A 14992-nucleotide genomic window follows, 5' to 3' on the forward strand; every position below is an offset into this window, starting at 1 on the left:
ATGTGCTGGGAAAGTAGCAAAGGATGGCCCAAGTGCTTGGACCTCTGCACCCACGTGGGAGATCTGGAAGAAGCTCCTGTCTCCTGGCTTCGGATCAGCCCAACTCTGGCCATTGTGGCCATATGGGGAGTGAACCAGCAAATGGAAGACTTTCTGTGTCTGTCTGTCTGTCTGTCTGTCTATCTCTCTCTCCCTCCCTCCCTCTCTCCATCCCTCTCTGCCTCTGCCTCTCTATCTCTATAAGTCTTTCAAATAAATATTTCAAAAAAGTGTGTACATTTCTACAAAGCTTTTGAAGACTCACATATTTGCAGAGCATTTCAGAGCATTCAACTACTTCCAATATCACAATAGATATGCAGAAGGAAAATATAAAGCTAGTCACCTTTTATTCAGAGGGTAACACTGGAAGGAAAATTAAATTCCCAAAGCAAATGAAGAAAGAACCAAGGATATGTAATATGTAAGAAATTAAGGAAAGAAAAGCTGCTCTCATTTTTTGTTAACTAATACTTCATGTGCATCTCTATTGAGTAGGCTGTGAAATAGGGTCTAGCCTTTTGATTGTGGCCTTTACCAGTTTTAGTCTAATTCACTGATCATTGTATGTAGTTAAATGCTATTGGACCATCCTACAAATTAACTCTCCAGTCTTATCATGCCCATCAATTTTTGTACCCTTTCCCCAGTATCTCTCTTCTTTTTTTTTCCTGTAGGCTGGGCACGTGTTCAAAGTCTGCATGACTATTTTATAATTCTAGAAACTACATTTATGTAGAATGTTCTGCATCTAGAATGTCCTGCCTAGAATATTGGATGCAAATGTACTTGTGGTATCTTCCATTAATTAATTTTGCTTTATGTGCTTGGAAGTAGAACAATTGCAGATCATTATGCCACACAGTAGGTATATGGTCATCTGCTTTTCTGGCCAATGAGGCTGGCAATGTGTTTGAAGGAACAAGCATTTAGGTTGCCTATTCTGGGTTCTGAAGTGTTGTCTCTTCTCTTGAAATTACAGAAATAGCTCAGAGGGAAGCCTGCTCTCTAGATGAGAGCCCAACTATTTAAAACACAGCTCTATTTTCTGAGACATGTTATTTGCTGATTAAGCTTGGGAGTAAATTGTGTCTTTTGGTGAACTGATTATAGTGTTGATTGTTATTAAATGATACTCATAGTCCTGCCTGAAAGTGGAATCTTTGTGGATGAGTACAGTGGCTTTGAACACATCAGTATGTTGAACACATCAGTGCTTCAGTAGGGGCACAGTATATTAAGCCTAAGGGATGGTCCTAGAAACTAGAGAATCAACAAGATCTGAATTACATTTGGGCCAGAGCCCAAAGCTGATAGATATAGTAAATATAGTACAGATGGAATAGATGTGTTTCCTTTCTCTTTATGAGAGAAAAGGAATGATATCATAGACTACAGTAAGCAGCCCCATTATATACATACATTAAATCCTGGAGGGCACCATTGGTATTAGTTGTGTTACTGGCATGCTCAGCTGGGGTCACATATGCTGAATTGGGGTGGAACTGGTTTGGTTTACTTTAATGTTGAGATGTTTGGTAGTCTAGAATGGATATTGCTCGGCTGGAGTAGGTTGCTTTGAATTATGCTGTATTTGAGTAATGCTTACGTAGGTGGGGTAGGTGTGCTGCAGTGGGGTAGACAGGGCTAACATAAGCAGGAAAAGAGAAACTACATAGTGGGATTAATTACTTATTTGGATATCTGCTGGGGTCTAAATATTTGTGTAAAATTGAATAGATTTTATTGAAATTTAATCCTCAGGATGATTAAACCAAGAGGTGAGGTCTTTAGAAGGTTACTAGGTCATAAGGTCTTTGCTATAATGAATAGGATAAATGTCTTTATAAAAGAAGCTTAATGGAGAGCGGCAAGATGGCGGAATAGGAAGGGAGCACACTATTAGTCCGGGCGAGAGACAGGTTAATAAAAGTGGAGATACTGCAGGGTCAAGGAAGAGTAGGGGAAAAAACAGCAGAGGAAACTCTTCTGGAACTAGGGATTCACAGTGTACCTGTGTGGAGAGCGTGGGAGCCCAAGTTCGGGACACCAGCGGCAGACTCAACACACCAGCGCTGGAACGCGAGGTGAGCCGAACCTCAATAGCCCAAGACACCAGCGAGCAAGCGGAAAGAGGAGACTAGAGGGAACGAGGCTTGAAACTCCGTGGGGAAAAGTTCACCAGGCTAACTAGAAGAGAGGGAGGAAAAAAAAAAGTGACCGATACGGACACGAGTTTCTCTCTCTCCGCTCACCCCTCAAAGGCAAGCAAGACAAAGAGCAGGCGCCATTTTGGTCATACGTCATAAGCAGGGCGACATCAGGTCTGCACCGGCCCTGAGCCTAGCAGAAAAACCTGACTCTGGGGGGAGGGGGGTGAAATAACAGGAGATTAGCATCTAACCTGGCAACCCAGTGGGAGACTGCAGGAGAATTGGAGCCCACACTGAGGGCAGCACAGATTCCCTGTGTGGTCCTTGGCAAAGAGCTTCCAATCTCTGGCTCCTGTGGGTATATCATTTGCCTGCTAACTACCTCCAATTTCGTTCAGCTGTGCGGAATTACTTCCCTTTTGAATCAAAAAAAGAAAGAGAGATTTACCACACCTAACCTGGGAGTGTCATCCTTGACACACCCTCAACCCTGAGGAACCAAACACAGCTCTCAGTCCACACTCATCTCAAGCCTCTAAGGCTCCACCAAAAGCAGACAGTCCACTTAATATAGAGCCATAGTGTAACAAGAAAAAACACCACAGTGAGGAAACCAAATATCTCCAACATGCCAAACAACAAACGCAAAAACCGAGGTAACAAGAACAAGGAAGATACTATGACAGCCCCAAATGAAAAAGACACCCCAATTCAAGATGATGAAGATGATGAGATCGAAGAAATACAAGAAGCGGATCTCAAAAAATTGATAAGAACATTAAGAAGTTCTCAAAAACAAATTCTTGAACTACAGAAATCCTTAATGGACAAGATAGAAAATCTCTCTCGTGAAAATGAAATATTAAGGAGGAATCAAAATGAAATAAAACAACTAGTGGAACAAGAAATGGTGATAGTGATGAGAAATCATAATGAAATGAAGAATTCAATAGATCAAATGACAAACACATTAGAGAGCCTTAAAAACAGAATGGGCGAAGCAGAAGAGAGAATATCAGACTTAGACGACAGAGAACAGGAAAGGAAGCAGGCAAACCTAAGAAAAGAAGAAGAAATTAGAAATCTAAAAAATATTGTCGGGAATCTACAGGATACTATTAAAAAACCCAACATTCGGGTTCTAGGAGTTCCTGAAGGCATGGAGAGGAAGAAAGGATTAGAAGGCATTTTCAGTGAGATACTAGCAGAAAATTTCCCAGGTTTGGAGAAGGACAGAGGCATCTTAGTACAGGAAGCTTATAGAACCCCTAATATACATGACCAAAAGAGATCCTCACCATGACATGTTGTAATCAAACTCACCACAGTGAAACATAAAGAAAAGATCCTAAAATGTGCAAGAGAGAAACGTCAGATTACTCTTAGAGGATCTCCAATTAGACTCACAGCAGACTTCTCATCAGAAACCCTACAAGCTAGAAGGGAATGGGGAGACATAGCCCAGGTACTAAGAGAGAAAAACTGCCAGCCCAGAATATTATATCCGGCAAAGCTCTCATTTGTGAAGGAAGGTGAAATAAAGACTTTTCATAGAAAACAGAAACTGAAAGAATTTGTTGCCACTTGTCCTGCCCTGCAAAAGATGCTTAAAGATGTGTTACACACAGAAACACAGAAACATGGTCACCAATATGAAAGAAGGTAAAGGAAGGAAACCTCACAGCAAAAGATCACAGGAAGCAAATTTCTCTTTGACATAGAATTAAACTCTGATGCTCTGTTAAAGCAATGTGTTAAAGTAATCTATTATGTTCTCTTGATGTCTGTTAAATTCTAATTGTTCAAAAACAGCTGAATTTTTATTAAGAGCTATGGATTATTTAAATATGTGCTTATTTTCAAAGATTTGAATAATCACCTGTAACAATGATCAAATTTGGTCTATATTATGTCATGTTTTTAAGGAATCTTATTTCAACCAGATATTTTGGATTTTGAGCCTTCTTGGCATTCTTGACAGGCCTTCAAAAAATCAAAGTTTCAAACAATCTGGTCTCTAAAATTTCCAGTAAATCCTGGACTTTGGTTTTTCCAGTTTGGGCCCAACTGAAAAAATCGAAGGACCTATGTCTCTCATCTTATAGAGACACCGACTAATCAGGCTATTTGGATTATATTAGAAGTACTGTCAAGATGTGATGTGGTACCAGACTTTAAGTTTCTATAATGGAAAATGCTATTAATACAAATGTTTGAGAATTAAAAAGTCTAATGATCTTGTGTTACTAGACATGATAGTTATATTAATGAGAAAGTCCCAGAGGCCTAAAGGGTTAAATAATTGTAAAATCCTACAGGTGCTTTCAAAAATACTGTGAAGTAAGCAAGTGCCTCTTGTTGGTTGATGAGTTTATAATTTTAAACATGGCGACTTAAAGTCTTTTGTCATCCACAGTTATATATGATTTGCTGCTCATAAAACTAAAGCGTTGTTGGTTCTGTGTTTAGCTGTCCTCCTATAGGTTCCTATGGACTTTTTCCAGCCACTTCTATTGTATTCAGTACTTTGGGATGGCTCTGTAAACAGATGAAGCCAATAATGTATTAACAGTACCAACTGAGAGAAAGTATGGTTAACTGAGGTTACTAAAAACAAAAAGCAAGTCAAATCAATTGGCAATCTACAAAAAGAGTTAAAGATTTTAAAAGCTATTATTAAAATTGCTATATTGGTCTACTATGCTATGTTATATGTGTGTACATATTGTATGTCCACATGGGGAAATTTTATTAAGAGTTTTATTTTAATTGGCTTATAGATAAGATTGTCCATAAATTTAAGCTGCTAAAATCAATCAAACATACATTTTAATTTGTGTGACCTGAATCTGTGTATCATATGTTTTAAACTTGTTGGTAGAAAGAAACTAAAAACATTTTATATGGTTGTGCTTAAGTTTACTGGTTAAACAAAGTACACAATGTTAGATATTTAAGAGGTGTTTTCAAATACATGATTCTTAAAATTTATAGAAGGCATTGGACCTTCTGGTAAATGTTTTCTTAAGTTGTTATCTAATGGTTGAAACGGTTTGCTAAGTATTCATGTGATATTGCTATTGTCAGCAAGCGATCTAGGACTTGCTCCCTCATTTCAATATTCTAAGCCCAACTTGTTCTTTCATTTCTCTATTCTCTTCAAGGTAGGAAACTAATTCTATTATGAAGGAATCTGTAGGACACACAATTTAATCTTTAGACCTTATAAAAGAGATGGCTAACATTTTTCTGTAATAGCATAGCCAAAATAAGAACTTAAATAATAATCTCATAGCTAGATTTACTTCGCCATTAGCGAAGTAAACAGTAAGTAGAAAAACCTCCCTTTCAGACCAAAGGGAAAGAAAGTTTTAAAGTGAGAATATAATGTTCCTCATGGGCATTGTCTACCTTAGAAAAACTGCTACAGAACATGCCTGTGACTATAGACTTGTAGTTCAGGCCACCGAAGATTAGAGATGGGATACGGGCACTCCCTTGACTTGCATCCGCTGGTCTGCTTTAGCAAAAACCAGGAGGAAAAGAAAGCTAGGCATCAGAAGCAATGGGTGGCAGGCCTATTAATGGCTGATCTGTACAGTGATCTGCCCTCAAGGAGACCCAACAGGCCAGTCCACTGCAGTGGCTTTCAAAGTGGTAAGCCTGGGCTTCAGCAGAAGTCAGCTTGTGAAGAGCCCCGGCAGCTCTGCCAAGAGTTGGATCACTGGAAATGGACCTGCCCTGGAGTCGAAGGATGCCCAGGTCAGAGCCACAGATCTTATTGGCTCTAAGCTGAAAAGCCCTTCACTCAGCCCAACTTCCAAAGTGACCACTGCAGCTGAAGGGACGGCCAAGTAAGGTCAGCAACATTGCAGGCAGAACTGTAAATTTCTTGTTAGAGATGCCACCTGCCTTTACCTGGCCAGCTCTCCTCCCAGGCCAGCCAAGTAATGAAAGTCAACAGAGTGCCTTCCCCTAGGAGGTTCACACCTCCCTTAGGATATACCCCATGTGAAGAGATTGATAGGTCTGGGCCTCTGAATTTACAAGGCCTAAAGCCCACCAGATTATTATCAAGCCCCTTCTATCAGGTTCTATTTGCCTCTCAATCAGAAAACTTAATTGTAGCTTAGACAGCACCTTTCTTAGCTCCTCTAATAATGACTCTGTCCTTTGTTCTAGGCCCTGTCTACTGCACTTGGGCCTCATTCCTTTGTAATCATAACCTCTACTCTACCACCAATGGCTCTACTCCCAACCTGTGTGTACTGATGGTCCTCTTCCCCACTTAATGCTGTATAATTGTTCAAACCTGGTAAATGCCACTCTTAGGATCATTGGTTACTATCCTCACTCTGTCTTTTATGACCTTGTCTAAATATGATCAGAGTCGGCAAACTTGGAAGGCTTCCATAACCTTGGCAACTCATGACAAGAGCCTAGGATGGTTACTGGCGCCATAAACTAGAGTGTCAATTTGTTGGGTCAACAACAGGAGCCACTGTGCACTTGCTCCTCATGTGGGATCTCTGTCCTTAATGTGCTGTACATTGTGATTTAATGCTATAACTAGTACTCCAACAGTATGTTTCACTTTGTGTTTCTATGTGGGTGCAAACTGTTGAAATCTTTCTACTAAATTGATCTTCTGTATATAAAGAGAATTGAAAATGAATCTTGATGCAAATGGAAGGGGAGAGGGAGCGGGAGAGGGGAGGGTTGCGGGTGGGAGGGAAGTTATGGGGGGGGGAAGCCATTGTAATCCATAAGCTGTACACTGGAAATTTATATTCATTAAATAAAAGTTTAAAAAAAAAAAAAACAGTAAGTAGAAAAACCTCCCTTTCAGACCAAAGGGAAAGAAAGTTTTAAAGTGAGAATATAATGTTCCTCATGGGCATTGTCTACCTTAGAAAAACTGCTACAGAACATGCCTGTGACTATAGACTTGTAGTTCAGGCCACCGAAGATTAGAGATGGGATACGGGCACTCCCTTGACTTGCATCCGCTGGTCTGCTTTAGCAAAAACCAGGAGGAAAAGAAAGCTAGGCATCAGAAGCAATGGGTGGCAGGCCTATTAATGGCTGATCTGTACAGTGATCTGCCCTCAAGGAGACCCAACAGGCCAGTCCACTGCAGTGGCTTTCAAAGTGGTAAGCCTGGGCTTCAGCAGAAGTCAGCTTGTGAAGAGCCCCGGCAGCTCTGCCAAGAGTTGGATCACTGGAAATGGACCTGCCCTGGAGTCGAAGGATGCCCAGGTCAGAGCCACAGATCTTATTGGCTCTAAGCTGAAAAGCCCTTCACTCAGCCCAACTTCCAAAGTGACCACTGCAGCTGAGGGGACGGCCAAGTAGGGTCAGCAACATTGCAGGCAGAACTGTAAATTTCTTGTTAGAGATGCCACCTGCCTTTACCTGGCCAGCTCTCCTCCCAGGCCAGCCAAGTAATGAAAGTCAACAGAGTGCCTTCCCCTAGTTGGTTCACAGTTCCCTTAGGATGTACCCCACGTGAAGAGATAGATAGGTCTGGGCCTCTTAACTTACAAGGCCTAAAGCCCAACAGATTATTATCAAGCCCCTTCTGTGAGGTTCTATTTGCCTCTCAATCAGAAAACTTAATTGTAGCTTAGACAGCACCTTTCTTAATTCCTCTAATAATGACTCTGTCCTTATTTCTAGACCCTGTCTAGCGTACTTGGGCCTCATTCCTTCATAATCATAACCTCTGCCACCAATGGCTCTACTCCCAACCTGTGTACACTGATGGTCCTCTTCCCCACTTAATGCTGTATAATTGTTCAGACCTGGTTCATGCCACTCTTAGGATCATTGGTTACTATCCTCACTCTGTCTTTTATGACCTTGTCTAAATATGAGCAGAGTCAGCAAACTTGGAAGGCTTCCATAACCTTGGCAACTCATGACGAGAGCCTAGGGTGGTTACTGGCGCCATAAACTAGAGTGTCAATTTGTTGGGTCAACAACAGGAGTCACTGTGCACTTGCTCCTCATGTGGGATCTCTGTCCTTAATGTGCTGTACACTCTTATTTAATGCTATAACTAGTACTCAAACAGTATGTTTCACTTTGTGTTTCTATGTGGGTGCAAACTGTAGAAATCTTTATACTAAATTGATCTTCTGTATATAAAGAGAATTGAAAATGAATCTTGATGCGAATGAAAGGGGAGAGGGAGCGGGAGAGGGGAGGGTTGCGGGTGGGAGGGAAGTTATGGGAGGGGGAAGCCATTGTAATCCATAAGCTGTACACTGGAAATTTATATTCATTAAATAAAAGTTAAAAAAAATAAAAAAGAAGCTTAATGAGCTTCATGGCTGCTTCTGCCATTTGAGGGCAGAAAAGGCACTAACTATGAGGAATGGATCCTCATCAGACACTGAATCTTCTGATGCCTTGATCTTGATTTTCCAGCCTCCAGAACTGGGAGCAATAAATTTCTATTTTTTATAAATTACCCAATCTAAGATATTTTGTTGTAGCAGCCCAAATTTAATAACACAGTGCCATTTTTGAACTTGGCAAATATGTTATGAGATTCATCCATTCCAACACACACACACACACACACATTCACACACACACACAGAGAAAGAGAAAGAGAGAGAGAGAGAGATAAATGTTTAATGAGTACCACCTAAGTAGCAAGTCTGTCTTCTGTGTACTGAGAATATAGAAATAAAACAAGGATGATGCATTTCAGAAGCTCTTCATTAGAGTAAAGGAAAATACTTGCAAAGGAAGTATATAAAGTTATATCAGTTATATACAAATCTCAATCACTTAACCCAACAAAACTGTTTCTCATTAGTGCAGTCTAAAGTGCATCCAGGTAACTCTTCAGGGTAGTTATTCTTTTTATTTTTATTTTTTTTTTGGCCAGGCAGAGTGGATAGTGAGAGAGAGAGAGAGAGAGAGAGAGAGAGAGAAAGGTCTTCCTTTTTCAGTTGGTTCACCCCTCAATGGCTGCTGCAGTCGGCGCGATGTGGCTGGCGCACTGTGCTGATCCGAATCCAGGAGCCAGGTCCTTCTCCTGGTCTCCCATGCGGGTGCAGGGCCCAAGGACTTGGGCCATCCTCCAGTGCACTCCCAGGCCACAGCAGAGAGCTGGACTGGAAGAGGAGCAACCGGGACAGAATCCGGCACCCCAACCAGGACTAGAACCTGGGGTGCTGGCGCTGCAGTCAGAGGATTAGCCTATTGAGCCACGGCGCCGGCCTTCAGGGTAGTTATTCTTCCATCATTCCAGACTGTGTCAACCTTATAATAACACCAAATCAATGTGTGTTTCTGTGATCACCATAGCATGGTGGCCTTACATTAGAAATTAATTGTGCCATCCCTGGAGGGCCACACAATACTTCTTCCCAGAACCACAAACAGTCTCATCTCTCCTCCATACTTTAAGTGGGCATTGTGGAGGGAGTACAATCATCCTAGGTTCCTAGAAGCAAAAGAGAGTCAGACATTACAATATTTGAAACCTACCACAGGTAAAGGGTAAGCCCGCTGTGAGAGTCACACATGTGTGAATGTCAGAGATCTTTAAGGGCCCATTCCAAGCTATTAGGGTGGGGAATTGCCATCATTCTTAATGATAGCCAAAGGAATAGACTCTACCTATATTTAGTGTGTTCTCTGTAAAGAAATAGTACAGGTGCAAAGTTTTGGAAGGATTTTACTATGACTGTGCCAGGTGAACTTTCTCAGAAATAGCAAGTTGACTAATGGGTCTCTGAGATAAAGTAACAGCCTTTAATGAGACCCTGCTTTTCTATTTTCTTTCACTTAGATGCAGTGACTGAAGTGAAGACTGATATCTATGTGACCAGTTTTGGCCCTGTGTCAGACACTGACATGGTAAGTTCCTGCAAAAGTAAAAGTGAAAGATGATGTAACAAATCAAAGAAAATAAATAGAGGTTTTCCCACTATGCATGCTTATATTCATGTTCTAAGGAAATGACCTTTTTCATTTGAATCCCTTATGCTCACCACCCTACATTTTGGCAAGTCTGTCTATTCCCAGCTATCTCCATCTATTCACTATGAAGCATATACCTTTGGCAAATGTTGCCTTCTCTTTCTTCCATAATTCATATTTCAAAACCTAGCTTGGCTCCCCATATTCTATTGAACCTTCCCTCACCTCTCCTTTCACACCTCAATTTTAAAACTTAAGAAAAGCCATATAGTTAAGAAAAGAAAATGCACATTATGAAAAGCAACTGTATATGAATTTCAACATATTTTTCACTAAAATAAATTTATAGTTTGACTCATTTTTTCTACAAAATATTTGAAGTCCCCTCATATTGGTACAGGTAGCTCACATGAGGAGAACACTGTGGTGGGGATTCTCAGTCAAGCAGCCAATGGGTGTCATCTAAGAAAGTTGTTCCTTGCAATGGACTCTATTAACTGGACTCATGGATTAACCAGAGTGATACAAATAGTTTGGAAAAAGAGTCTAAACTACTTCTGGAAACTGGTTCTTTAACAGACGTGGATGGAGGAGAATTTCGATACAGACTCAAGGAATAAGACAGAGCACAGCAGAGCTTGCACTCAATAAATTTTCATCAAATAACTGACTTTGTGTTGCAAATAAGAATCTCAATATCAGGGAAAATATCTTTAAAGAATATTAAGTGTCCATGTTCACTGCTTACACTTTTTTTGTGTGTATCTATATCTATATCTATATCTATATCTATATATACATGTGTATAATATATATATATATATATATATATATATATATATATATATCTTTAGTGAGGCAACTAACATAGCAGAGGACACATCTTCTTTCAGTCTTTCGAATACATACAAATAGTTGTATAAGGAAGTGGTAGAGTTTTCCCTAGAGGTAATGCACAACCATTGAATGTGTTTGAGCAGGATAGTGAAAACATACAAGACCTGTTTTAGAATGATTGATCCGATGACCTGTGCAGGATGGAATGCAAGGGGGAAATGATTGTAGGCTGATAGTTGGTTTAGACATGTTGATTTTACATGGCTCTTCAGTTACTGCCCAGATCTAGAGGCCAGTTGGAGAAGCAGGCTATTTCTCAGGAGAGAGTCCCTCAATATGTAAGTGGTTGGGAGCCCAGGTAGGGAAAAGGGAGAGGCATAAACTTTGTATGTCAAGCATGGAATAAAGAGAAGGGTTCAGAAGATTCCCTGTGAACTCCTTGAGGACAAGTGCCCAGTCTTCATGGCTTCCCTGGCACTTAACCAGGTGCTTGACACACTGGAAGAGCTGAATAAGGCACGCATTTGACTTATGAGCAATGGAAGAGAGCTTTCTTAGAAGCCCAACTATGCATTAAGGAATTCTGAGAATTCCTATATTCAGAGAGCTCACAAGCCATAGGGATACTTAGATTCACCAGGGATGTAAAACTCTTTCTTTGAATGGCTAGGAACTGATTATCAATTAGAACTTTTATATGAAAGTAACTGAAGCTACTCTTTTTAACACAAATACACATATACTCATGAATATTCATTCTCACTAATGCACCAACATATAAAATACATTCAGACAAATGTACATGTATGCAACAAATGCATTTGAGTACAAATAGCCCACGTGCTATCTCGGGCATTCAATAGACACATATACGCAAACAGATAACTAAACCCTGAGTGGCCCCAGAAGCACACACATAGTTCCTGCTTCAAGCACCTCTTTTTCCTGCTCCTTTGCCACCCAAGCAGGCACATGTGTGTGTGCAGAGGCTCCGATGACATTTCTAATCATCTAAACTTTCTCCATATCTTTTGAAGATTCATATCCCACTTGCTTGTTCATTTCTGTTCCTCATCATTAAGCTAAAGCAACAGAAGGGCTCTTTCCTGATAGGGAGGGCAGACTTTGGTCAAATTAATTTTGTGTTATTTTTAGCAGCACTTCCATCCTGTTACAAGGCAAAATGTCTGCAATTAGTCTGGCTGTGAAACAAATTTCTGGTGTTTTAAAAATTCTTTTCTCCCTGTGCTTCTTCAGAGTCTGTGTCAATTGATCTCAGGGTCAAAGCTGACTGGACAAAGAACCAGGCAGTTCTCTGATTTTAGCAACTAGTTGCAGCATGAGCTCAGGCTCCCCTGAGACCACAGACTGCTTAGAAAAATAGATGGAAATTAGGGTTGGCTGAGTTCTTACCTCATTTCCATCCATGCAGAGAATTTGGGTCCAAAATAGTTTCCTAAGGAAATAATGTTTTCATCAAAAAGAGAAAAAATTGTAATGCTAGTTTGAACAGTGAAATAGCACCAGCCATAACACTTCGCACCCATTTCGTTCTTTGGTCACATACTGCCCCCCCATCTCCTTATTTGACAGAAACTCCATGTTGTTATGGACCATTTATGTTTGGTTCATCTTACTACCATCCTGACTCAAGGTTTGGCACATGGTAGACTCCCAAGTATTTGTTAAGCACAAGAGTCAGTGAAATGAAATAAATTAAATTTGGGGAATGAATTATGACCATGACCCTCCACTTAAGTGAAAGCAGCGGAAAAGCAGAATACATGTCAGGTGCATCTCTTTATCTTTAGCACCTAGCACAGAAACTGACATAACTCCTTATATGTGTTTGTTGAGATGATATGAACTGTTAATAACAAGCCCTTCAGGTAAAGAGTGAAAATAGTTTTGCTCAGGAGGGAGTGTTAAATAAGAAGACTAGTGAGTCAATAGTTGATTATTCCAAGCTTCAGGCTACTAGTTTTGGTGGCTTTTTCATCAATGAGAATAAAGAAAGAGAAGGAAAGAGAAGGAAAGGAAGAGAAAGAAAGAAAGAAAGAAAGAAAGAAAGAAAGAAAGAAAGAAAGAAAGAAAGAAAGAAAGAGAGGGAGGGATTGAGGGAAGGAGGAAGGAAGAGAGAGAAAGGGAGATAGAGAGGGAAGAAGGGAGGGAGGGAGGAAGGAAGGAAGGAAAGAAGGAAGGGAGGGAGGGAGAGAGAGAGAGAGAGAAAGAAAGAAAGAAAGGCAAGAAAGAAAGAAAAAAGAGAGAGAGAGGGAGGGAAGGGGGAGGAGGGATGGAGAGAGGGAGGAAGGAAGAGAGAGAAAGGGAGAGAGAGAGAAGGAAGGAGGGAGGGAGGGAGGGAGGGAGGAAGGAAGGAAGGAAAGAAGGAAGAGAGAGAGAGAAAGAAAAAGAAAGAAAGAAAGAAAAGAAAGAAAGAGAAAGAAAGAAAGAAAAAAGAAAGAGAGAGGGAGGGAAGGGGGAAGGAGGGGTGGGGAGAGGGAGGAAGGAAGAGAGAGAAAGGGAGAGAGAGAGAAGGAAGGAGGGAGGGAGGGAGGAAAGAAGGAAGGAAGGAAGGAAGGAAAGAAGGAAGAGAGAAAGAGAAAGAAAGGAAGGAAAGAAAGGAAAGAAAGAAAGAAAGGAAAGAAGGAAAGAAAGGAAAGAAGGAATGAAAGGAAGAAAGGAAGAAAGAAAGGAAGAAAGAAAGAGGAAGGAAGGAAGGAAGGAAGGGAGGGAGGAAGGAAGGAAGGAAGGAAGGAAGGAAGGAAGGAAGGAAGGAAGAAAGGAAGGAAGGAAGAAAGGAAGGAAGGAAGGAAGATCATCTACTGGTTCACTCCACAGATGGCCCCAGTGACCAAGGCTGATCCGTGCCAAAACCAGGAGCCAAGAATTCATCCGAGTCTCCCGTGTGGATGGCAGAGGCCCAAGGACTTGGGCCATCCTCTTCTGCTTTCCCAGTCACATTAGCAGGGCGCTGGATCAGAAGTGGGGCAACCAGAGCTTCAACGGACATCCATATGAGATGCTGATGTCACAGTTGAAGGCTTTACCTGCTACCCCACAATGCTGGCCATAACACTAAATAATGTCTTGTACCATTACATTGTATGAGTACTTATTCATACATTCATCGATTCTCTTGTTAATTTCCAGCTACACTATTTCAAGTTTTTTTTTTTGCTATCAGAAAACAATCATAACATCTTTGTATACATTTTCTTATGAGTATATATGACTTCTGTAACTTGTGTAACTATGGATAAAATTTATGATTTATAAGGTTTTCACATTTTAAACTTTTTTCAGATAGGGTTAAACACACTTGTGATATGTTATATCAGTTTATAATCCCACTAACAGTATATGAGAACTTGGTTTGTCTACACTTTTGCTAAGACTTAATATTGTATCACTTTATTTTTGACAATTTGATGGATATGAAATGCAACCTAATTGGTTTTATTTGCATTTTCCTGATTGCTTTCTAGATTAAGCATCTTTTTATGTTTAGTAGCCAATATGCATTACTAAAGATCAGGCATCATTGCCATTACATTCTTCTGCAAAAGCAGAAACTCCATACAGACTCTGTCTTCTGTTGTGTGTGGGTGCACATTTGATTATGAATGTCTTTGAAATAACGCAACTTGTCTTTTGGTGTCTACTGATATGACTGCATCATTTTTCTCTTCTAATCTGTTAGCGTGGCTAATTATATTAATAGAGTGCCTAACATTAGGCCATCTTTACATTCCTTGTAAGAATCAAAATTGGTAAGTATATAATACTTTTAAAACATTTCTTAAATTGTTTTACATTATTTTATTCTTTGTCTCTGTGTCTATATTCATAGATATTCTCAGATTAAAGCAGTTCTTACTATTTCCACTGCTACCATTCTGGTCCAATCCACTTCTGGCAGGTTCAACTGACAAAAGCTCCTAACTGATTTCCCTGTCTCTACTCTAATTCTTTATAATCTGTTCTCTACAAGCTGCCAGTGAGCTTTATATGGTCAACCCTTC

General features: G+C 40.3%; 1 protein-coding gene across 1 annotated transcript in view; it reads left to right on the forward strand.

The window, feature by feature from the left end:
- Positions 1 to 14992, forward strand: part of GABRA3 (gamma-aminobutyric acid type A receptor subunit alpha3) — a 168590-nt gene that overhangs the window by 54174 nt on the left and 99424 nt on the right. Inside the window, exon 3 of the mRNA XM_062182925.1 lies at positions 10003 to 10070. Coding sequence (XP_062038909.1) covers positions 10003 to 10070 — 68 coding nt within the window. The remainder of the gene's footprint in view (positions 1 to 10002; positions 10071 to 14992) is intronic.

This window comes from Lepus europaeus, chromosome X (genome assembly GCF_033115175.1).
Source record: "Lepus europaeus isolate LE1 chromosome X, mLepTim1.pri, whole genome shotgun sequence".
In the NCBI taxonomy this organism is placed as follows: Eukaryota; Metazoa; Chordata; class Mammalia; order Lagomorpha; family Leporidae; genus Lepus; species Lepus europaeus.